This window comes from Talpa occidentalis, unplaced genomic scaffold, assembly GCF_014898055.3.
Source record: "Talpa occidentalis isolate TD23 unplaced genomic scaffold, MPIMG_talOcc4v2.1 talOcc4.12, whole genome shotgun sequence".
Lineage (NCBI taxonomy): Eukaryota > Metazoa > Chordata > Mammalia > Eulipotyphla > Talpidae > Talpa > Talpa occidentalis.
In genome coordinates this window covers 101,328,428-101,351,821 of record NW_023601212.1, presented here as the reverse complement: position 1 = coordinate 101,351,821, position 23,394 = coordinate 101,328,428, and the positions used below count along the sequence as shown (strand labels likewise).

Genomic DNA, 23,394 nt, shown 5'->3' with positions numbered 1-23,394 from the left:
CAGGGTCTGGGTCTGGAATGCAGAACTGGGCCGGGGCCTGGCAGAGGACCAGGGCGGTGAGAGCTGGCACAGGCCCCCACCCGTTGCCCATGGCTGGGGGCGGCAGGGCGAGGGGGACATCTGGACCTGCCCCGGGAGGTAGGAGTTGGCCCCAAACCCAAGATCATCAGAAGTCTAAAGTCCAGACCTGTCCCTACCCCCAGTCCAGGTTCCAGAAGATGTAGGACAATGGTGGGGGTAGGGGGTCTGGTGGGGGAAGGGCTGGCCCGAGTTGAGGCAGTCCCATCAGCTCCAGAGTGTGTCTGCAATTAGCATGCAATGGAAGTCCCCCCTGTGCCCGCTGGGAAGGCAGTTGCAAGAGTCCTCTGTTCTCCCTCTTCAGCTACTCTCCCCTCATACCCACTCACCAAGACATCTTGGCCCTGCCATGGGTCCGAGCAGCCCAGGTCCCTTGCATTTGTCTTGGTCACCCAGGCTGGGCAGTGGGGATCCCCCTGGACCAAGACCTGCCCCATACTCCCTAGCCCCCTCCTCCACGGAGGCTCCTCAGTCCCCAGGTTCTAAAGGGGGTGGTGCCTTGAAGCCACCTGAGGAAAGGATGAGGAAGCCACCGTGGAGGCTCTGGGTGGATGGGGGCCTGGCCTGTGTGAGTCCAGGTCACAGCATCGGGAGGGGGATGGAGCCTCTAGGCAGCTGGGATCTCTTGTGCTGGATACCAGGTGCAGAGGTACATGACTTCTTCAGGACAGGAAGTCCTGTTCCTTGGGGAAAGTCAGGCCAGAGGTCCTCAGAGCATTCTCCAAGGAGCTCTGTGGACCCTCCTGAGAGCCTTGGGGGACACAGGGTTCCAGGACAGAGACACGGGGACAGTCTGATCAGACACACAGGACCGGCTGCAGGCGCAGATGCTTCCTGGGCTGAGTGGGAAGGCAAGTGAGTGTGGCAGCCTGGTGTGGGACGCCAGGGAATGGTGGGGACTGCAGCAACCTGTAACCCGAGGCCTTGGTCAGTGGGGGCAGTGGAGCTCCTATTCGAGGCAAGCTGGGAAGTCCCGTTTCAATGTGAAACTACCAGATTTTTCAATGTTGGCAATGGCTCCAAAGTTCTAAAAAGTACCATTTAAACCAAATGAAATAGCTCAGACCCAGGGCAGATGTCTGAAAGCCACGGTCTCCATCCCTATGTACAGAGAAATGCATGAGGTATGGGGGATGGAGGTGGACCCCAACGTGTTCCAGAAAGGGGTGCTGTCAGGGAGAGGACTTGAGGAGGCTAAGAGCTGAGACAAGTCGGGGATGGGGGAGAATTGTCCCAGAAGGACCCTGCTTAGTGCCTTAAATGATTGGACAGGAGGTCGTCCACCCTTCTGGAGGCGATGCAGTCCTCCCAAGACCACGCCACCCCCCAGCTTGTTTGGCCCAGCCTCCCCGGACAAGCCTTTGGCCCCCATCCCCTGAGACTACCCCTCCCCTCCAGAGTTGTTCCAGCCAAAGGTCTTGGCTACAGGCGGGGCTGGTGTCCCTCTGGAAGCTGGGAGCTGAGCTGAGTCCCCAGAGACTCTGAGGCATGACCCTGACCACAAACACAGAGGGGGGGAGGACAGGGCAGCTTTCCTGGAATCCTCCAAGGCAGGGGATTTTTCTGGACTAGTCCAACCCCTGGCACCCGCCCCTCCTGCCCCAACATGGGCAGCTGTCAGCTGCAGCCCGGGGCCCAGCCGCTGACACGGAAGCCCAGTCCACCATCCCATCCCACCCCCTATACACACACACACACACACACACGCGCACACACACGTGCGCGCACACCCACGCCTTGAAGCTGCCAGTAAATGTGGGGCTGTGGACAGACGGTCCTGTCCTGGTCCTGTGTCTTGGGCCCTTCACCTCAACCTTGGGATGCTCCAGCCGGGAAGGCCCTCGAGGCTCTGAGGACCCCGGAGCCCAGATGGGGCGCCAGAGCCCTCGCTTAGGAGGCCGTCAGAGGGCCCGTGTGGTGCCAGGGGGTTCTGACAATGGGATTAGCTACCACAAGAACAGAGTCCACTAAAGTGCCCAGATTTCTCTCGAAAACTCCAGGGCTCCGGCGGGCTGGAGCAGTCACAGGCCCGAGCCCCGGCTCCAGCCCGCGCCCGCGCCCGGCCAGGGCTCCTGCGGGCGGCCGCACCTGCCCGCGCTCTGGCACCGGGTTGGGACTTTTGGTGTCAGCGCCACACTCGCCCGTTTCACCCCAAAACAGGGATCATTCGGCAAAGCAGCGCGGCCCGGGCCGGAGCGCGGGCTCCCGACCGGGCCGGGCCGGGCCGGGGGCCGCTCCGCCCACCCAGGCCGAGGCCGGGACCCCGCGGGCCCCGGGACCGTCCGGAGGGGGCGGGGCTCCGCCGGCCCCGCCCGCCAATGGGGAGCGGCCCCCGGCCCCGGCCCCGCCCCGGCCCCGCCCCCGGCCCTTAAGGCGCGCCCCGCCCCCCGCGAGCCGACTCCGCAGCCCGAGCCCGGGGCCGGGAGACGCGGACGCGGCTGCCTCGGGCCTCGGGGACCCGGGATCCAGGACCCCTTCGGCCGCGCCGGCCGGGAAGGACTGAGGCCGCGGCCGCCCCGTCCCGGTGAGTGTGCGCGGGGCGCGGGGGGACGGGGCGCCCCGCGGGCTGTGCACACGCGCCGTCACGCGCGCCCCTCGCCGCCGGCGCTCGCGCTCGGGCGGGCACGCGGACCGGCCCCGCGGACCGGCCCCGCACGGCCGCCCGGCGCCCCCCGCCCGGCGGGGCCCCGCGCCCCGCTCCGGCAGCCCCGGGGCGCCGCAGCCCCCGTCGGGCGCGCTCGCGTGTACACGGTTCACTGGCCGGCGGGGCTCGGAGCAGACAAAATAAACACCCCCTCCCTCGCTTCCTCCTCCCACGGCGCCTCCGGCGTGACCAGTTTTATGAATCAACCCCCTTGGAGGGGACGGCCGGCCGCAGTCTTGGGTGACTTTCCCCGCGGGGTCGGCCCGTCTGGCTCTGGCCTGGAACCCCCTGGCTCCTGGGCAGACCGCCTCCTGGGGTCCTGAGCACCCCCGGCACTGAGGGCAGAGCTGGGGCCTCAGGCAGGCAGCCTGAGGAGGGGTGGAGGCGGCTGGCAGGTACCCGATGCCACATCCCCCCGGTGCAACAGGTATTAGACAGAGATGGTCTCGGCCTCTGCCAGGGAAGGGGCTTTGCTCTGGCTAAGAACCCAATGGCCTGGAGCCAGCCTAGTCCTTTGTGTCCTGGGGCTGGCAGCACTGGGCCTGAGGGCTGCCGCCGTCCCCTGTGGTCACTGGCAGGCCAGCTGATTGATGCCAACCATTTTGCCTGGCCCCATCCGTTAATGATTAGCACACCAGGGTCGCTGACCGCCTCTCCCCCTGGGGTCCAGGTGGCGTGCTTAAGATGGGAAGGAGGAAGAGGCGCAGGGGGCCCCGGCGACCCCTGCTTGCCTTGTGCATCCAGGGCACGGGAGGCCCTGGAGAGAGGCCTCGGGACCCAGAGACCCACTGCTCAGCTCTGGAGCCTCTGGGCTGAGGGGACTGAACGACATCTCAAAGGTCCCTTCCCACTAGGCAAGACCCTGGGTGTTGAGGGCATGAGGTGTGACTGGGCTAGTGCCCTCCGAGTGGGTCCATCAGAGCTGGCCCAGGGGCAGTGAAGTCCAGTATGGGCCCAGCTGTTGGCGAGGCCCCACAGCGCTCAGGCTGGCGGGCAGGGGGATGGGAGAGCAGCCCCCGAGGTTGCTGTCTTCTCCCCGGGGAGTTGGCCCCTGGAGCTTCTGTAAACAGAGTGTCAGAGGCAGGAAGAGGGCTCTGGTAATGAGCAGCCCAGCTGGATCCCCTCCAGACCATTATCTGGCCGCTCCTGGGCCCAGGGAGGGAGGGTGAGCACACGCATGCCAGGCTGGGGGTCTGGGCACTGCCTGTCCCCTTCTCCCCCAGCCTCACGCTGCAGATTGAAACAGCGTCCAGGGACCTGTCCAGGGGCCACAGGGTCAGGCGGGGCCGGGTGGGGGCTGGCATCCAGGGTGGGGGCCTCAATATAAGGAACCCCTCAGCCAGTGCCCAGACCTGCTGTCCCCAGGAAACCCCCTCTTGCAGCAGCCCCAGGGCAGGAGAGCAAGCTTCACTTCGCACCTAGCTCAGGTGCTGACCCCCAGCCTGCTGCCTGAGAGGGCTGGGCCCAATCCCAGTAAAGAGAGCTGAGCCCCCTCGTGGGGCTTGTGAGTGGACCCTACCCCAGGGCACTGGAGGGAGCAGGGTCCCCGCCAGGCCCCGGGCCCAGGGGGCAGCGCCCACCTCAGCAGCAGCCAGTGCTCCTCGGTGGCTGAGGGAAGCCAGGTGAGCCCCTGCACACAGACATCTTGACCACTGGCCCTGAGCAATGGGTGAGTGACCCCTCCTGGAACCCCCATTGGCTCTCCTCAGAGTCCCCTCCCTGGACTGGGGAGCCCAAGGCTCTGCACTGCCAAGAAAACCAGCTCCCCTCACTGCTGTGGAATTTGCTAGAAGGGGGGGCTATGTGTGTGTCAGTGTGGCCCAGTGGGCGTGTGTCTGGCGTGGGCGTGTGTCTGCGCGCGTGACTGGCGTAGGGCTGTCTGGGGGCGGCAGGGGTGCTGGGGTGTCTGAGCTCACCGAGGGCTGGGGTGGGGGGGTGGCGGGGGCTCAGCCTCTTCCTTTTATCGGTTTCCACATTCCAGAGTCAGCCGGATTGCTTTCCCTCCGCGGGCTGGGCCGCCTTGGCCTGCCAGACCCACGGGCCTCCCCCACTTTTCCTCATTCCAGCCTCCCTGGGTATGAGGAGGCTGGAGCAGGCGCCCTTGAGCCACCTTAGGTCTGGGGGTGGGGGCAGGCGAGGGGCCAGTTCTCCTCCAAGGTTGGGGACGAACCCCCACCAGGCCCCTCCCAGGGAATGCAATAAGGCTCTGACATTCCTCAGAGGCTGCCCGAGAGATTTAATTAAGGAGGGAGGAGAGAGCTGGCTCGCATGGAGAAGGGGCTGGGGCGGTCACGGGGGCCCACTGGCCCTGGGCCCGGATGGGCAGCAGTGACAAGTGAGCAGCCTGTGGAGGGGGTGGCTCCCCCCATCAACCCCACCTGCCCACCTATGCACTCACAGACCCCAGGAAGGGCCATTCCTGCCGCCCACCGGGGGGCCAAGAATGCTAGGCGTCTGGCGGGGGCTCTGGGCGCAGGGAGGAAGCCACTTCCTCCTCAGACCAGACCTGGGCCTGACGGCTTGGGGCTGGCGGCCTCCCCAGTGACTAAGGTCTTCCTCCGGCGGGTTCAGGGTTAATTGCATGGTTAGAGTGCAGCTGATGAGTGGGTGGCCTGGGTGGGGACAGGGCTGAGTCTGAGCCCAGCCCCCTGGCATCACACCACACGTGCCTACGGTGGCATCTGCCTGGCCCACTTCTCGCTGGGCACAGTGCTCGGGTGGCAGGTGTGCTCCCAGCGGCAGCACTGTCCTGATGGAGGGCCCGCCCTGAGGGCCCACTGGAGCAGGACTGGCCTGAGTCACTGGTCTCCTGCTCTGGGCTAACAGGTGTGGTGGCTCCTAGTCACCCGCAGGGCCGTGGAGGCACCCACCTGGGCCGGGTGCAGAGAAGTGGGTGAGGGAGGGCCGCTGGCCACACTGGCTCAGGGAGGCAGACCCCTGCCTGGACAGGGCAACAGGGGCCACCTAGGGCGACCCTTTGCCATCCTCTGCTCCAGGGGCTGCGCATGGGAGGCTCCTGCCCGGCCTCTCCAGAAATTCCAATTGGATTGCTCCAGAGGTGGGGCCGGGCAGGAGGAACCACCCAGATTTCCCAGGTGAGTCTGATGTGCAGCTATAGTCACAGTTGGGAGGTGGCAGCCCAGGAAGGGGGCTGGATGGGTCACAAAGTGACAAAAAGGGGGTGTCTAGGTCCTGTGTGTGAAAGGTGCAGAGCCGGTGTGGGGTGAAGCTGAGGCTGGTGCAGGATCCCTGTTATCACAGGGCAGAGCTGCTCCCCACCCCAGGTCCAGGGAGCTGCCTCCACCCCTTCCATGAGGGAGCAAGACAGAGACCCCTACCTCTGCCCTGCTGGGCTAGGGGCTGCTGTATCCGGGTCGGGGGATGGGAGACGGGTGGACCCAACCAGGCCCTGAGTCTCCTCCGACACGTCAGCGAAACCAGAGCCAGCCATCCTGGCCGCCGGCACAGTCCCGCCTGCCCGGGGGGTTGGCAGCCTCCTGGGCTGGGCTACGGCCAAGCCTGGCCGGCTGCGCTTAGCCGGGCGGGCCCCGGGAGCCAGAGGCCCAGAGCCTCGGGGGAGACCTGCAGCGACTGAGATTGCCCTGCATGCAGCCCGGACCCTGGAGGGGATGTGCCAGTCAGTTTGCCCCTTCCAGCCGGGCAAGAGGCCTTCTGGGGAGCCGTGAGGTGCTCCGGCACAAGTTGCAAGGGATCACCCACCGGCCCTGTCTGATCCGGGGCCTGTGTGGGTGCCTCCAGGCGTGTCCCTCCCTTGGGAGTGGGTGGGGGCACCCTCTGCCCCCTGAGAGCCAAGATGACTACTTCTCCCAGAGCCCCTCCCTCTGCTCCCTCACCCAGAGGTCACGCGCCACAGGCAGGCAGCCAGAGGGCAGCTCGCTCCCTGTGCCTCCTTACAGAACCAGAAGGAAGCTCCCCTGCCCCCAGGATACCCTCTCCAGCCCCTCCTGCTGTCCTCTCCTGTCTATGTAGAACCTAGCACGAGTCCTCTTGCTCTCCGACACCCTTGAGCCAGGCAGCAGGAGGGCCTCAGGTTTTTTTTCCACATGACGCCCCTGCTGGCTCTGACCACTCAGACTCCAGGCACAAAGCATAGCCCCTGAAGCAGGGGCCGTCACCAGCCCCCCACTCCACAGTTGGGGCCTAGGTGAAGGGCTGGTGGCCAGGCCATTGTGCAGCCAGAGTGTGATGCCGGCGGCTGGACCCCAGAGCCCCATCCCAGTAGCTGCCTCCCGGAGGGCAGCAAGGCCAGCAGCAGAGCCCAAGCCTCGACCTCCGCCCCATTGTGGGGCAGCATGAGTACAGGCAGAGGAGGGAAGGCCCCGGGCCCTCAATGAGTCCACCCCCCCAAATCCAGAGCTGCCTCCAGGGCTCTCCCTGCACCCTTTGCAGAGGATGGGTCCCACCTGCCTGCCTGCCATCGGCAGGTCAGAGGCCAAACCCCAGGTCCTGTGGAGCTGCTGTAGCCATTGGGGATGTTCCGCGCAGCCGTGCCCCCCAGAAGAACCCCCATGCTCAAGGCACACATGTGCGCGCATGCACGTGTACACACACACACAAACACACACACACACAAACACACACGACAAGCACCCAGAGAGGCTGAATTGCTCCCAAATTTGTTAAAGAACTTCCCATTTTAAAGCAACAACACAGGACCACACCCGTGGGGGCCCAGAGCGGCTCCTGAGTGAGGCAGGGCTGTAGAGGGGCCAAGACCTGCTGTTGAGGGCGCTTGGGAGGCCGCTGAGGGGCAGGGCATGGACCTGAGCTTGGCTCTGCCCCCTGGGACCCCACGCCTGTCCACTCCTGTCAGCCCTAGCCCCTGGGCCCCGCTGGGGGCTGTCTGATCGCAGAGCTCAGAGCTGCCAGCCCCCCATGTGGCGTTTCCAAAGCCTCAGTGCAGACTCCCTGCCGGCCATGGATGGGGCTGAGGCTGAGGGGCTCACCCTTCATTTCGGGACCCCGATAGGCTCTGGTTCTGACCCTGTCCCCACGGAACCAGCCAGCTTGCCCTCTGTGCCGAGACCCACAGCACCAGCCCCTTCCCCGCGAGGGCTGTGCTGGCTCAAGGGTTAGTGGATGTGGAGTCCAGAGCCCAGGGTCCCCCTCCTCCGTGCAGAATGGGGAGAGAGCCCCTGGCCGCCGAGGGCACCGAGCTCAGGGTCCTGTGAGGTGCTGGATCTGAAAGGCAGGATTGATGGATGACAGGGAGGCGCTGAGAGAAAGCCTGTCTGTGCTCACAGTGCGATGCCTGGCCCGGGGCTGCCTGACCGAGCGGAGCTCTTAACCATGACCTTCTACGAGGCCCGGGGGAGTGGAGCCGCAGGGGTGGCCAGGCTGGCCACGTGGAGGGCCCCTCCCACCCGGAGCCTGGCTGCTCCCTTCCTGACCCCGCCTGCCCGCCCAGAGGGGTGATTCAGGGGGAGGCGTCTCCCTGTCCACGTGGGGGGCGGGGGTCGCTCGCAGTCCACATCTGGAAGCCAGGCTGCACCGTGTCTCTGAGTCAGTGAGGGCGGAGCGGGCGGGGGTGTGTGTGTGGCGGGGGGAGGTGGCCAGGGTGGGGTGCAGGGAGCCCCTTGGGGCAGAGTGGGCAGGGCTGGGGGCACATAAGGCCTCAGGGTTTTGGTAGGAGAGCCACCTGAGGCCCGGGAGGCCATCCACCCTGCAGAGGGGAGCAAAGTGGGCTCTGGACACGGGAGAGCAGACAGATGAGTGTCACCACCTCAGGAAGCAGCCAGGCAGCCCGAACACCAGCTCGGGGTCTGGGAAGGCCCCCAGCTGGCCCCTTAAGGGCAGGCTTTGTGGTAACTAGAGGGGGCTTTGGAGAGGAAGCAGAGGCTGGTGGCAGCAGGGACACTGGAGGGACAGAGCCTAGGTGACAGGCCTTTAGTGGGCCCACACCCAACACCGGTGGGCTCCCCTGTGACTCGGTCCTTGGAGGGACCACCCACCCTCCTCTGCCTCACACATCAGGAGCCCTTGTCGGGGGAGGGGCAGGCACAGGCTGGAGGGGGGTTGGGGGGTGCTGTATTACCTGCCCAGGCTGCGTGGCTCCCTGGCCAGCCAGCCAGTGTAGGGGGAGGGGAGGCAGAGCTCAGCACAAAAGGCCCTTGTGTGAGCCGGTGGCGCCTGGAGGGGGCGGGGTGCTATCCTCCTGGGGACTTCTAGGGGTCCAGAGCTTGAGGACTGCTGCGGGGGTGGCCCCTGGGCTGCCCCCAGGGCCCGGGCCACGGAGGCCTGAGCTGTGGCCCATTCTGCCCGGGGCAGGTCTGGCTACAGCATGGAGCTGCCCCCACCTGGCCCATCACACGCGCAGGCCAGCCCCACCTGGACGTGGTTAAGGCCTGGCTCCGGCTCACATTTCCCTGCACCTCGGGGAGCCCCTTCTTCCGGCATCTGGGAGTGATGGGAGCAGCTGTGGGATGGGTGGACAGGACAAAGCGAGGTGCTAACGGCCTAGTGGTGCTGGCATGTGGGGAGGGCGAGGCTCCCCTTTCTCAGTGTCCAGAGTCGACCCCAAGAATCAGTGGGTGAATGAACCTCTGTGGCGTCTCCAGGCCTCACAATGCCCTGCGGCCACCAGAGCCCTGGCCAGCCTGGGGTTCCGTGACATGACTCAGAGGTGGGGGTCAGGATACTAGGCGCCCCCCCCCCCCGCCCCGACCCAGGTGGGACACCTGCTAATGGCACCAGCCTCTCTGCCGCTCCCCTAAGAACTTCCCCGCCCGCGCCCCACAGGCCCACAGCTCCCTCCCGGGCAGGTCTGACTTCACAAGTGGAAAAACACCGACCCCATAGTTTCCATGTGAAGTCTTCCCGCCGCGGTCTCTGCTCACTCGGAGGACGCGGAGCGTGGCGGCAGGGCCGGCGGCCCGGGCAGCCAGCTTCTCTGCTTACGCGCTGGGCCCACTGCCCACTCCATCTCCCAGACGCGGCAGGAGGGGCGGCCGCTGCAAGACCCGCCGTCCTCCTGCACCGACGCCTCGCAGAGGGGCCGCAGAGCCGTGTGTTTTGGACCACATGCTCTCTCCGAGCACAGAGTGGCCGGGGCCCGCAGTTAGGGAGGAGGGGGCTCTTCATGGTCACTGTTGGGGGGCCCAGCCCCTCTGCATGCCTCCACCCGCTGGACCCTGGTGACAGCACACGACATATAGACTGACGCTGGCGGGGGTGGGGTGGGGGGTGTGACGGCGGGCTGGGGCTGTGCTGACAGCTGGGGAGCTGACTCATCTGTGCTGTTGGTGGGGTGAGCCGCTGGGACAGGGCCGGGAATTCCCTTCTCCATCCCTCTTGGTGTGCTGTCCCCCCACCCCCACGTCCCTGGGCCCCCTGACTCATAGTCTCTTGTCTGTCCTCTCTGCTGCCAGGAGCCAAAAGATGCACCCCAAGATCTCTCCACCCCTGCTGCTGCTGCTGCCGCTGCTGCTGGCCCCAAGGCCTGGGGCGCAAGGCTGCCCATCCGGCTGCCAGTGCAACCAGCCTCAGACGGTCTTCTGCACTGCCCGCCAGGCGGCCACGGTGCCCCACGACGTGCTGCCCGACACGGCCAGGCTGTACGTCTTCGAGAACGGCATCACCACACTAGACTCCAGCAGCTTTGCCGGCCTACCGGGCCTGCAGTTCCTGGACCTGTCGCAGAACCAGATCGCCAACCTGCCCGGCGGGGTGTTCCAGCCACTCGCCAACCTAAGCAACCTGGACCTGACGGCCAACTGGCTGCGTGAGATCACCAACGAGACCTTCCGCGGCCTGGGCCGCCTGGAGCGCCTCTACCTGGGCAAGAACCGCATCCGCCACATCCAGCCTGGCGCCTTTGATGCGCTGGGCCGCCTGCTGGAGCTCAAACTGCAGGACAACGAGCTGCGAGCGCTGCCCCCGCTGCGCCTGCCGCACCTGCTGCTACTTGACCTCAGCCACAACCCCCTCCTGGCCCTGGAGCCCGGCGCCCTGGACACAGCTAACGTGGAGGCACTGCGGCTGGCCGGCCTGGGGCTGCGGGGGCTGGACGAGGGGCTCTTGGGCCGCCTGCGCAACCTCCATGACCTGGACGTGTCTGACAATCAGCTGGAGCGCGTGCCGCCTGCCATCCGGGGCCTGCGGGGCCTGACGCGCCTGTGGCTGGCCGGCAACACCCGCATTGCCCAGCTGCGGCCCGAGGACCTGGCTGGCCTGGCCGCCCTGCAGGAGCTGGACCTGAGCAACCTGAGCCTGAAGGCCCTGCCACATGAGCTCTCCGGCCTCTTCCCCCGCCTGCGGGTCCTGGCGGCTGCCCGCAACCCTTTCAACTGTGTGTGCCCCCTGAGCTGGTTTGGTCCGTGGGTGCGGGACAGCCACGTGGCCCTGGCCAGCCCCGAGGAGACACGCTGCCACTTCCCACCCAAGAACGCCGGCCGGCTGCTCCTGGATCTCGACTATGCCGACTTCGGCTGCCCAGCCACCACCACCACCACAGCCACCGCGCCTACCACAAGGCCCGTGACGGGAGAGCCCACGCCGCCGCCGTCCACCGTGGCTCCCACCTGGCTCAGCCCCACTGAGCCTGCCACCGAGGCCCCCAGCCTACCACCCGTCGCCCCGCCCACCGTGGGGCCTGCCCCCCGGCCCCAGGACTGCCCAATGTCCACCTGCCTCAACGGGGGCACCTGCCACCTGGGGGCGCAGCACCACCCTGAGTGCCTGTGCCCTGAGGGCTTCGTGGGCCTGTACTGCGAGAGCCTGGTCAGGCAGGGCCCGAGGCCCAGCCCTGCCCCAGCTGCCCCGCGGCCACCCCAGCCCTTGCCCCTCGGCATCGAGCCCGCCAGCCCCACATCCCTGCGGGTCGGGCTGCAGCGCTTCCTGCAGGACAGCGCAGTGCAGGTCAGGGGCCTCCGCCTTACGTACCGCAACCTGTCCGGCCCCGACAAGCGGCCAGTGACGCTGCGGCTGCCTGCCTCGCTGGCGGAGTACACGGTCACGCAGCTGCGGCCCAACGCCACCTACTCCATTTGCGTCAGGCCTCTGGGGGCCGGGAGGGAGCCTGAGGGCGAAGAGGCCTGCGGGGAGGCCCGCACGCCCCCCGCTGTTCGTTCCAACCACGCCCCGGTCACCCAGGCCCGCGAGGGCAACCTGCCACTCCTCATCGCGCCTGCCCTGGCCGCGGTGCTCCTGGCAGCGCTGGCTGCCGTAGGGGCAGCCTACTGTGTGCGGCGGGGGCGGGCAGCAGCGGCTGCAGCCCAAGGCAAAGGGCAGGTAGGGCCGGGGGCTGGGCCCCTGGAGCTGGAGGGGGTGAAGGCTCCCCTGGAGCCAGGCCCCAAGGTGACTGAGGGCTGTGGGGAGGCCCTGCCCGGAGGGCCTGAATGTGAAGTGCCACTCATGGGCTACCCAGGGTCCTGCCCCCAGGGGCCCCTTCCGGCTAAGCCCTACATCTAAGCCCACGAGTGTTGGGCCCGCTGAGGCCTGGGCTCTCAGCCCTGCTGGACCGGCCAGCGCCCTCCTGCTGCCAGACCAAGGAAGTTCTCAGTTCCCGCAACGAGGACGCACTGGGGGGCGTGACCGAAGCGTGTGCCTGCCCACGGTGGACCTTGGGCACCCAGGCGATGACCTCTCAGGTCCCCCAGGCCCAAGTGCCTATGAAGACAGCGCTGGCCCGTCCTCTGCCACGTGCAATACCGGGGGCCGTGTGCCGGTAACACAGGCCCTGGGCGGCCAGGCACCCCAGCCCCAAGGAGACTCCGGGGCCAGTGAAGGAAGCACCCGGAGAGCGGAGGGAGTGGGGCTGGGCATGGCCGTGCGGCCCTGGCCCCAGGAAACCGAGGAACAAAAGAAACTGGAAAGAAAGACACTCTAGGACAAGCCGTCTTGCTTTGCTCTCAGACTGTATTTATGAGGTCCCTTCCCATTTTTTCTGGGAAAGTGTTTTTCAATTTCAGACAAGGACTGGTTTTTGTAAGACAAACAATGATATGAAGGCCTTTTGTAAGAAAAATAAAAGATAAAATGAGACGAGGGTTTCTCTGGCCCGGCCCCAGAGTGCCTGGGTGCAGGTGGAGAGGAGACTTGTGGGTATGGACACCTGCATGAGCCCACTCCCTACCAGCCTCCCAGGCTCGGGGCTGCCGCAGTGGGGCCGGCCCAGGCATCCGGCTCACGGGCAGGAGCAGGGGGCAGCCTCTCCCCACTGGCCCAACTCCTACCAGCAAGAGCCACTGGCCCCCAGTAAGAGGCTGGGAGGGTCTCCTCGGGCCACCTGCCTCCCTCCTGGAGGGGGAGCTCCTGGAGGACCCCGCCCAGGCGCCGCGGCTCAGGCTGGAGCTCTAATGGCAGGAACCCCCTTGGGGTGAGGACAGAGGGGCAGAGTCGGGGCAGGCAGCCCAGGGACAAGACCAAAGGTCGGCTTTGGCCGGCAGAGGCCTGGCGATGTCCCTTCACTCCCTGCACGTGGGATGTGCCCGGGCTTTCCAGAAACCCCGGAAGTGGGGAAGTGGGAGTGTTTTCCAGGAAGGCCGCGGGCCGTGATGGGGGCAGGGCGAAGGAGGCCGAGCTCAGCTCTGGCTGGGAACTTGGGGACAGTGACAAATACAGCAGCTTTCCCTATGCTCCTGGGGGTGGAGGGGAGGTGGGCATGGGGCCAAGGAGAGGCCCTGCAAACCTGGAGCCAGCCTGCCCAAGCCCCAGGCCCAGGTTCCTCCGTGGGTCAGGGGTCACTGGCCCTCCGCCCCCAGCCTCACCCCACTGGGGGAAGGAGGCATCCCAGCCAGGTCTGGGGAGCAGGCGCTGTGAATAGGGGCGTTGGTGTCAGCGCCGAGTCAGGCCCGGCCACGCGAGGCTCTGGAATCAATTAGCGGCTGCTGAGGGTTCTGGCACGAGAAGGGAGGAGGCAGGCGTGGGTCGGGCGGGCAGCGGGCCTGGGTGGGGCCCCGTCTTCCTGAGGTGGCGGCGGCGGCCCAGGTGGGCTTCCTGCAGGCCTGGGGCCCATTAGGGGAACAGCTATGGTGAGGCCTGCCCTCCCCCTCTGCAGCCCCATCAAAGGGGCCATTGTGGGCCTGCGGCCACTGCTACATAAATGTTTTCACTACGAAGCCAAACCTAGTGGGTCGGCAGTGGGGTGAAGGGACCCCAAAATGGGGCTGGCTGCTCACGCCAGCCCTCCCAGAAGAGGAGTTTGGTTGTCCCATTGGATCAGGGGCAGGGAGGGAGGCCCAGGGACCAAAAGGAGGGCCCAGTCAATATGCAGCCCCGCCAGGGCGATCCTGCAGGCCCAGGGGCCACGTGGGGAGATGCCAGCTCCTCTCACGTCCTCCCGGCGGCAGGTCCTAAGCCATGAGGTTGCCAGGCCCCACTGCCCTCTGCAGAAGGGACTTTAAGGCCAGCTTTGCAGATGGGGACAGGACCCCAACACCCCGCCCTGGGCCAGACTGGGGCGGCCAGCCACCACAGGGCTGGGCTGTCACGAGCAGCAAAAGCCACCGGGAGCAGAGGGGAGCCCCAATCTCCAGGCAATGTGCTGGGGTGTGGAGCCTCTGGCCAGTGGCTAGGCCTCGGGGTGGGTGTCTGGCCAGAGGTAGATACCTTGGTGTGAAGAAGCAGACACGGGGACCCTAGCCACCCTGCACGGTATTGCTGCTGGGGTGACCAAGCACCCCTTGGGGAAGGAGAGAAAACGCCCATCTGTCTGCAGCGCTGACACAGCTGACCGTTCAGCGTTCAGCGAGCAGGTTTCCCTCAGCCTCAAGGGCAGGCCCTCAGCACACACACACACCCCTAGGTGCCTGACAACGCCACGGCTGGTGGAGGGGGGTGTCAGTATCAGCCGGGCCTGGTGTTCCTTTGCACCCCACCTCCTCTCTGCCAAGTGTGGGTCCTGGCAGCCCCAGGGGGCCCGCTCCTGGGTCAGTGTTACAGACAGGACCCCAAGGCCCTGCTCTTTCTACAGGGGCCCGGCTCCTCTTAAAGGAGGCGACCCTACAGAGACGGGTGGCAGGAGAACATGGGGGCAGCCCGACAGGCCCCAGGAGGGACGTCCCAGGGCTCCTTGGATAGGTGGAAAGGGCCTGTGCCTGACCCCAGCCCTCTGGCCTCTGAAAGCATGCCCCGTTCCTCAGGATGGAGCCAGAGATCTGCCAGAGCCGCGTCTGCGGAGTGCCGTGGAGACGGCCGCCTCCTCCCACCTCCTCCCGCCGGCTGTGCCCACCGCGGACACCCTGCGCATTTTTCAGTTCCAGCCCAGTTCACTCGGCAGCCCCGACACCCCTGGGGCTGGGGAGGGGGGGTTTGGCTCCAGGAGGCCAGAGGCTGGCACACATTCCTGGCGCCCACCAGCTTTGCAGAGGGCTGGAGGGTCCCGGTCCCTCTGCCAAGGGTGGAGGCCTGCTGGTGGCACCAGGGCTGAGGGCTGGAGGGGGCGGGACACCGGGCTGGCCGCCCATCTGGGAGTGATCTGAGACATTCCAGGCCTCGCTGGCCCTGGGAGGCTATTCTTAACTGCTGTAATTACAGGTCAGCCTTGGCCGGTGGCACCGTGGGGTCTGGGCATCGTTAACTCCTCCCGGGGCCACACTAGGGCTGGGCTGCGGATGGCTCCTGGGGGAGGGGACAGAGCAAGCCTGGAAGGCAGGAAGTGGTGGGCGGAGGAGCACTTGATGGCTGGCTCTGGTCCCTGGTCAGGTTGGGCCAGCTCCCTCCAAGGCCACCTCTGCCGGGGGCCTGAGGAGAAGAGACTGCGGCCTGGGGAGGGCCGAGGGCCAGATGCCAGAAAGGCATCAGGGCCAGGAGTGGGTACTGGACACGGAGCCAGGATGTCCCGGAGCTCTGATCGCACCGACACCTGGGGGCCTGGGGACCATGTTCTGAGAGGGGCACTGGGTCTCGCGCGGGCTCCCCTTTCCCATCTGCAAAATGGACCTTGCCAGCCCCCAGTCTGTCCCTGTGCCATGAAAGGGGTTAAGAGTGGAGCCCCACTGCCACCGCGGGCTCCCCTGGTGTCCCAGAGTCTCAGCCAGGGAACAGCCTGGCAGGAGCTCTCCCGGCATTCAGCCTCCTGCCCTTGCAGACCCGCGAGCAGGGCAGGCCCTATGCCCTCCATGCCTGTGCCGTGGCGAAACGGGAGAGAACGGTGATGAGCCAAGCCCGCGGCCCTCCCGGCTCTGACCCTCGGATGCGGCTTGGAGGGAGCTTGGACAAGAGCCGTGCATCCCCAGCTGGGCACTCACCCTCCCGAGCCACACGTCCTGGGGCCTCAGAGGGTGCCTGTCCAAGTCTGTCCCCTCTGCCACCTGCACTCCAGCCTGCCAGCCCATCTATCCCCAGCACCCACATCCACCTCACCACTCACCGGCCCCCAGGCCCAGCAAAACCAAGTACATTCGCACATTCTCCGGGTCCAGCCCCTTACACCAAGCCGCACCTGTGCGGCCCCAGCCGTGACCCTGCCCTGCGCCGGGGCTGCTCTGGCCACGTGGGACAGGTGGGTAGCCAGCTTCTGCCAGGCGGTGGGGCCACCTTGCCATGCCTGCTGGGGAGTCGAGGGTCCTGGACACAAGCTGCTTCTGCAAGGACCTCACGGCCCAGCTCTGGCACCTCTGACCACTCTGGCGACCCCTGCCACGCCCCAGCAGCTTCACCCCCCCACTCTGAGCGGCCTCCCAACGGAACCTGGAGGTGCCCCGCAGGGCCCATCCTCCCGGCCCTCCACCCCGGCCTATCCCAGCACGCGGCCACTCCTACCCGGGCGCCGTGTCCAGGGTCAGGGAGGTGAGGGCGCTGGAGAAGTGCCTGGTGTCCCAGAGTCTCACTTCGCGTTCACGCATCTGCAGGGAGGGCGGGGAGGGCTCAGAGAGGCTGGGGCGGCCATTCTTCAGCCCAGCCCCGGCCTCCCTAGGAACCCTGGGCCCAAGGGCAAGCCTGGCACCGAGTCACATGCCCCACAGCAGCACAGTGCGGGGAGCGGGGCAGGAAGTCACTTTAGGGAGGGAGCTTGGGTCATGCCCTCCCCTTCATGAACCCGAGGTGAAAAGGGGCAGGGGCGGGCCCTCCGCGGTCTCTGGTCCCTGTGGGGCCACCACAGTTCCCAGGGTCGGGCTTAGCTATTGCAAATGGAATCTGCCCGTTCTCAGCGGCCTGTCCCCTGGGGCCCTGACACCCGGCTGCACACACAGCCGTATATGGACAGCATGGAGCTGACCAGTGGGCCTTGTCCCCGCCCTTGGGGTGGTGCATCCAGAGTTCCCTACCTGGTTGAACCCAGTGGACACGAGGTGCTCCTGGGTGCCTGTCCACACCAGCCGGACGTCCCGGTTGTTCTCATGGGCCTGTGTGCTCTGGGGGACACAAGAGAAGTGCTGAGCCACCTGAGGGCAACAGGGGCGGCCTGAACCCACTGGGCCGCCCGCCCCAGGCTGGGCTCATGGCCCATCCTGCTCGCCACCCACCTGCCCTGCTCGCCCACAGGTGTCCTGGAGGCGGTGCTCAGTCACGAGCCACCGCCCCGGCTCTGGGGACCCTGTGGGCTCCCGGAAGCTCACTGCTCTCTTATGAGTGGGGCACACGATGGCCGCCTACTTCCCAACAGGCCGCCCGCAAAGCCCTGTGCAAATCGAGGGATTATGAGCATTTCTGCCTCCTCGGACGCTGCCAGGGGCCAGCCAGGGCCTGGGCCAGCTCTGGGGACAGTCCCTGGAGAGGGCAGAGCAGCAACCCCTCCGCTCTCCCGTGGTGCCGGGGCTGCCAGCAGGAAGGCCTCGTGGGCTGGGGAGGAGAGGCGAGGTCACACCGCGGGCGGCCTGGTCCCCCTGGGCCCAGGCAGGGGGAACCGAGGGGGCCGGAGGAAATGCGAACGGCTCCCTCCCAGTCACCCCCGCCCCTGGAGCCTGAGACTAAAGACCCGGTTACCAAAAATAGCTCACCCCAAACTGTGGCCAGCTTCCTCCAAGCTTCCCACGATCTCCTTGGGAATGAATGAGGGAGGGAGCCGCGGCGAGGAGCTGGCCCCGCGCCCCCTCCCCAGCCCTTGGAGGCCGACCCCAGCGTGGGAGACGGTTGGAAACACTCCGTGTCGTTCAAGGGGCTTTTCTCACTGCTCTCTTCCCACCCAGTCAAGGCCAGCACAGGAAGTCGGGCTGGAGCCTGAGAACTAGGGCCCTGCACCCCTCGTGCCAGGCAAGAGGGACTGTGGGTCAGGGCAAGGGTCAGCCCCGGCCCTGGCACCCTGATTTGGTCAGTCCGAAGTGCCCGGTGGGCAACTGGCCCTGTGCGAGCAGCAAACCGGATGGCTCCCAAGGCCTCTGCACACACCGGTTCAGCCGGGTCCTGCCAGGCCACCCCAACAGGTGGCGTGCGGATTGTGGGCGTCGGACTCCACGAGGCAGGACGCCCCCTCATCTCTCCTTCCACAACAGGAGCGCCCCAGCTGCCCACACAACACTGTGTGGCCCCTGGCTCGCACGAAACACGCTGGGGGAGCAGCGGTGACTGGACAGAAGGACTCGGCCGTGACAATTGGTCACATGTCCACGAAGGGGCCAGGAGGAAGACGGAGGGTGGCATTCTCGGCCATGTGAAGGGCTCCATGCCTCGGTTTCCCTCCCTGTAGCGTTCTCTGGCAGGAGGACCCACTGGGGAGGATCCTGGGGGCATAAGTGTCAACACTGGCGAAGCGCTCAGCCTCCTGTCAGGGTCCCCACCCATGAGGGACGAGGGGCGCAGGGTGACAGGCAAGAACATCCCCACAGAGCCACAGCCACAGGCCAGGCCCGGTGGAGTGCTGGGCCCTGGCTACTCCGGGACCTCCGGCTGCCAGTAGACACCCCTGCACAAGCTGCTGGTGGTGGTGGGGCGGGCCTCTGGGCAGGGCAGTACTGCAGAGCTGGAGGCCTGCTCCCTGGAGGCCCAGGCCGTGCCTCTCAGCCTCAGAGGGCAGGAGGGCAGCAGGGGAGTTGGGACAGGGAAGAGCTCAGGTTGAGCCCAGTGGCGCCTGCTGCGGGCACACCCTGCTCTGTCAGCCGGGGGGCCACCGGAAGCCCCTTCCCTTCCTAGCCCCAGATCACTGGAGTGATTTTCATTTTCGAAACTGGCAAGTTCTTCTTGCTGACCTCAGCAGAACTCGGGGAGGAGGGGCGCACTCTCCAGATGCCCAGATTCTCTATCTCCTGGGCGGGGAGGGGGGCTGTAGCTAGAACCCAGCACCCTGCTATCACGCAGCCCCAGCCCCGGCACTGAGCAGCCTCGGGGGCTGGTGGAGGTAACCTGGGGTGTGCAGTCCAGACCACGGAGTTTCTCTCACAAGGGAGGGCCATCAGACAGGCAGCAGGCCATGCGCTCAGTTCCCCAGTCCCCCCCCAGACCTTGACCCAAGAAGAGAGCAGGAGGGGTGAGGCCTGGTAGCTCCTGCCCAGCACAGAGGTGCAGGGGTGCAGGAACAGGCGCATACCCTGCATTCCAGCTGGGGTGCAGCCAAATCTCCCTGTCGCCACGGTAACACTTCCGGTGTGGGGCGGGGCAGCTGGGCTCCTTTCACTACCTGACCAGCCCCTACTCAGCCAAACTGATTATGGGGTTCCAGAGGCTGTCCCCACAGAGCCCACCAGATGTGTGGGGGTGATCAGAGGGCACAGGCCTGCCTGCACACACCAGAGGTCAGAGGGCTTGACCTGGCGCCCCTTCTACTCCTGACAAGGGTGCCTCCTCAGCCTCAGGCTGCTACTCCCTGGCCCCATAGCTTCAGGACCTCGACAACCCCCTCCTTGGCTCTGGCAAGAGAAGGGACAGCAGCGGGGCCCGGGGGCTCTGAAGCCAGACAGGTCCAGCCTGCCTCTGCCACTCAGCTGGACACCCTGGGCAGAAATGCCCCAGGGCAGACTGTGAGGGTGGAGAGGGTCCTGTCTGCCAAGGCCTGGGCCATAGTAACTGCTCATAAAAGCCATCTGGACACAGAAGAGGGGTGCTTCCAGCTCAGGACTCCAGAGATAAAACCAAGGCAGACAGTGGAGGGAGGACTGACCCCCTTGTTCCCTGCTCAGCCCCCCTGGCTCTGGGGGAAGGTCACGGGAGCAAGGAGGGCAGAGGCCAGACACAGGGCTGTGACTCCTTCCTCCACCCCCAGCACAGCCCCTGCTAGTGGGAAGGAGACTCTCAGGAGAAGGTGCTCCCTGAAGGCCTCCCTGCAGCCGGCCCCTCGGCTCACACCGACCCTGGCCGCCAACAGCGGTTTTCCTAATAGAAGCCAGGTGTGGGCCAGATGCCCTGGGCGGAAGTGGGGGCAGGGCCACGCAGAGGGCGGCATTCCAGGCCCCGCTGCCCCCGCGCCCGCGCACTGGCCGGGCCCAGGCACCGTCCCAGCAGCTGCAGGGGGGAGCCACCCACGCTCTTCCCAGGTCTCCTTGCCCCAGAAGCCCCGTAGGGGGTCCCCAGAACCAGATCCTCTCTCATTTAGGGACTCAGCACCCCTTGGACGACAGCCGACCCGCCTCCGCCGCAGCACCACCACCGGGCCCCTCGCTGGAGGAGGAGGCAGCCCAGGGAGCTGGCCCGATGCAGGACCAGCTGGGGCAGGAGTGGGGGTGCCCCGCACAGTATCCTGAGGGCCCTGCAGAGGAAAGGGCAGCCCGAGAAAGCTGGGAGGAGGCCTCAGTATCTCTTCTTCCAGCTGAACCTGGGAACCCCTTTCTGGGCAGAGGCCTGGGAGTGAGCCAGAGAAAGCTACCGCTCCCACCCACCCCGCCAGCTCCCACGGCCAGGGTGGGGCCGCGACCACTTCCGTCTGGCCCGGCTCACCTGGCACCTGCCAGGCTGAGGCCCGTTTGGGTCTGCAGCCAGTGAGAACTGACTGGACTGCTCAGGCAAGAAGCTGCCATTGGCCATGTAACAGACCCCGCTAGCCCTAGTCAGGGCAGCTGGAGGGTCACCCTTGATCTGGGTAGGGAACATGCCCCAGAGGTGGAGCCCGAATCTGTGAAAGGTCTGGGGCTTCGCTGGGGAGTTAGCACAGGACCCTGGACTTCACTTTCCTCAGCGAAGATAGCAACTCTGCTTTAAAAGTTCTTTTTAAAAACATACAGCTGCTCATTTCACTTCCCCCTTAAAACCCTCTGATGGCTTCCCAAGCCCGGGTGACGGGCCCTTCCCGTAGCACAGGTCTCCCCTCCCCCGCCTGTGCCCCCTGCCCAGACTCCCCAGCCAGCTGGCCGCAGCTCCAGCCAGTCTTCAGGGAAGCGCTAAACCACCCCATGTCGAGAAACCCCCCTGGCAAGCAGCCTGTGCCTCCTCCGTCCCCTGGGACCTGCGCTGGCAGGGAGCTGCTATTGCGAGAAGGACCAGCTCCCCGGGGCTCGGGGCTTGTGGCAGGAGCACCACTCGAAACGCATGGCCACACGCCCAGGTCCCAGGTCCTGAGGGCCTGGCAGGCTCCCCCACCCCCAGGCCCGGGCACAGTCCACAGACTCCAGGAGCAGACCCTGCAGCTGTGGGACCGGGAGGGGACAGGGCACAGGCCGTGCCCTCCAAGGCTGTCTGCCGGGAAGGGCCAGTGGGGGATGAGGGTCTCAAGAGGAAGCTGGAGTCTCAAATTAGCTTCCTGAAGCCACAGGGCGCCTCCACCGAAGGCCTGTGGGCAGCCTGGCTGTGCCCACCCTGTGATCAGTCCATCTCCCGGAGCCTAAACACACTTCCCAGAAAGAGCTGCCGGTGCAGGTGACCCCCACACCCTGTGCCTCGGCCACCGGAGCAGAGGCCACAGCAGCCCCCACACCAGCTGGCACCACAGGGCTCAGCCAGAAAGGAGGCTTTTAGCCAACCTGCTGCCGGTAACTCACCTGGGCGGCCATGGGCTGTGCCCTGGGGTCAAAGATCCGCAGCTGCTTGTCCTGAAAGAGCAGAGAGGAGCAAATGAGAATACAATGGGAGGTGGGCAGGGTCCTGGGTGGCCTGCCTCCCCACCCCAGGGGACCTGGGCATCACACCCTGGGATGCCCTCCCCAGCTGGGTTCCTGCTTCTCACTGGAGGGGTCTCAAGACCCCCTGGCCCGCCCACCCCAGTCCACTATAGAGGGCTCAGCGATGAGAGTCCACACTTCCGGAGCACCTATTATGTGCTTTCCCCAAATTTCTAACCATTCATCACCATGACCTCTGCACAGGGGGAGAAACAGGCCCAGAACCACACTCTAAGTGAGCAGCCGCTACACCTGCGCCCAGCGCTGCTCTCAGCCCAGCCTCGAGGGCTCAGGGTCCCATCATTTCTACACCGGGTGCCCAACCCAATGAGCTTATTCACCCGTCCCTCCCTCAGCACACAGTTTCTGTAGTTTCTGTTCAGGTTACCCAACGGGGGCGTGGGGGGTAGGGGGTGTACGCAGGCAGACAAAAGAGATAGGAAATACTGTTTGAAGATTTCGTTATTGTGGAACAGTATGTGAGAGAGAAGCAGATGTGCATCAAGCACTGCAGCAGAGACGAGGCACAGTCTGCATCCCAAGACTATTTACAGGTTTGGAAAAGATATATATATTTTTAAGTGCTAGAAGGAAGTTGTGGAATAACAAGGCATGGTAAAAATAAACGTAAACCCTACTTGTGGACAACGTCCCTGTGTGTTTTGTAAGTTCTTTGAGCCAGGGGAAGGGTCTTGACCGGCGCAGGTGGTGTTATTGCTGGGTGCCAGGGTTTGGGGAAGGTGGGCATGGTCAGCTTTTCACATCTTAACGCAGATCCACTTTGGTTCAATCAGCACAAATTCATATTTTCATATTTTGGAAAACAATGAACTAGCAATGAACAATTTGAATTTGAAATTAAAAACACATTGAAGTCAGTGCCCCCAAAATTGAAATACTTAGCTGTAAATCTAACAAGATTATGTATGAGACTTGAGTGAGGAACACTACAAGACTGTGATGGAAAAAAAAACCTGTGATGAAAGAAGTCAAAAAGGATCTAAATAAACGGGGGAATAGTCCACGTTCATGGACAGTAAGATGCTATACCGTCAAAATACCAGCCCTTCCCAACTATATTTACAGAGGCAATGTGATCCCAGGGAAAATTCCAGCAAGTTATTCTGTGAATGTTGACAAACGGATTTTAGCCTTTAAGTAAAGGTTCAGAATGGTCAACACAAAATTAAAGATGTTCAAAGTTGGAAGACTACCCAACTGTACTAAAAGGCTAGTAATCAAGACAACCCAATACTAGCAAAAGGATAAACAAATGGATCAAAGGAATAGACTAGACTCTAGTCAACTGGAGTGACTCCAACACTGACTTTCTATCTTCCACAAAAATTAACTCACAATGAATGACAGACCTAAATGTAGAATGCAAAGCTGACCTCTACAAGATAACCCGGGAGAAAACACAGGTGACCTTGGGTCTGGCAGTGAGTTTTCAGACATGACACCAAAAGCATGCTCTATAAAGAAAAAGTTGGTGAGTTGGGCTTCGTTAAAATGAAAAACAGGGCCTCCCTGGTGGTGCAAGGGGTTAAGATGCAACCTATGAAGCTATTGGCAGCCACTGCAGCACAAGTTCGATCCCCAGCCAGGGAGCAACCCACATGGCACGGCAGACCTCTCCTGTCTCGCCCGCTGCTCCCCTTAGCAGTGTATTTCATCAGTCTGCCTGTTCTGTTCCCCGTTCTGTCTTTGGTGAATCCTCTCACCCCCTCCCCCGCCCCACACACCTCT

At 64.8% G+C, this 23,394-nt stretch overlaps 2 protein-coding genes across 2 annotated transcripts in view; one reads left to right on the top strand and one right to left on the bottom strand.

Annotated features, from left to right (window-relative positions):
• The window catches only part of CORO7 (coronin 7), a 48,760-nt gene that overhangs the window by 10,040 nt on the left and 15,326 nt on the right, over positions 1-23,394 (bottom strand). The window contains exons 7-9 of the mRNA XM_037507685.1: positions 21,526-21,576; positions 16,951-17,037; positions 16,445-16,527 (exon numbers count right to left, since the gene is read on the bottom strand). Of these exons, the coding sequence (XP_037363582.1) occupies positions 16,445-16,527; positions 16,951-17,037; positions 21,526-21,576 (221 nt within the window). The remainder of the gene's footprint in view (positions 1-16,444; positions 16,528-16,950; positions 17,038-21,525; positions 21,577-23,394) is intronic.
• Positions 2,498-13,608, top strand: VASN (vasorin). The gene is made up of 2 exons (XM_037507687.2): positions 2,498-2,602; positions 10,111-13,608. Exon 2 carries the CDS (start codon positions 10,121-10,123, stop codon positions 12,149-12,151), a length of 2,031 nt encoding a protein of 676 aa, XP_037363584.1. The 5' UTR covers positions 2,498-2,602; positions 10,111-10,120; the 3' UTR covers positions 12,152-13,608.

What these genes read in the sequence shown, in the direction of transcription:
- VASN (XM_037507687.2), top strand. Translation starts at nt 10,121, where the DNA reads ATGCACCCCAAGATCTCTCCACCCCTGCTGCTGCTGCTGCCGCTGCTG.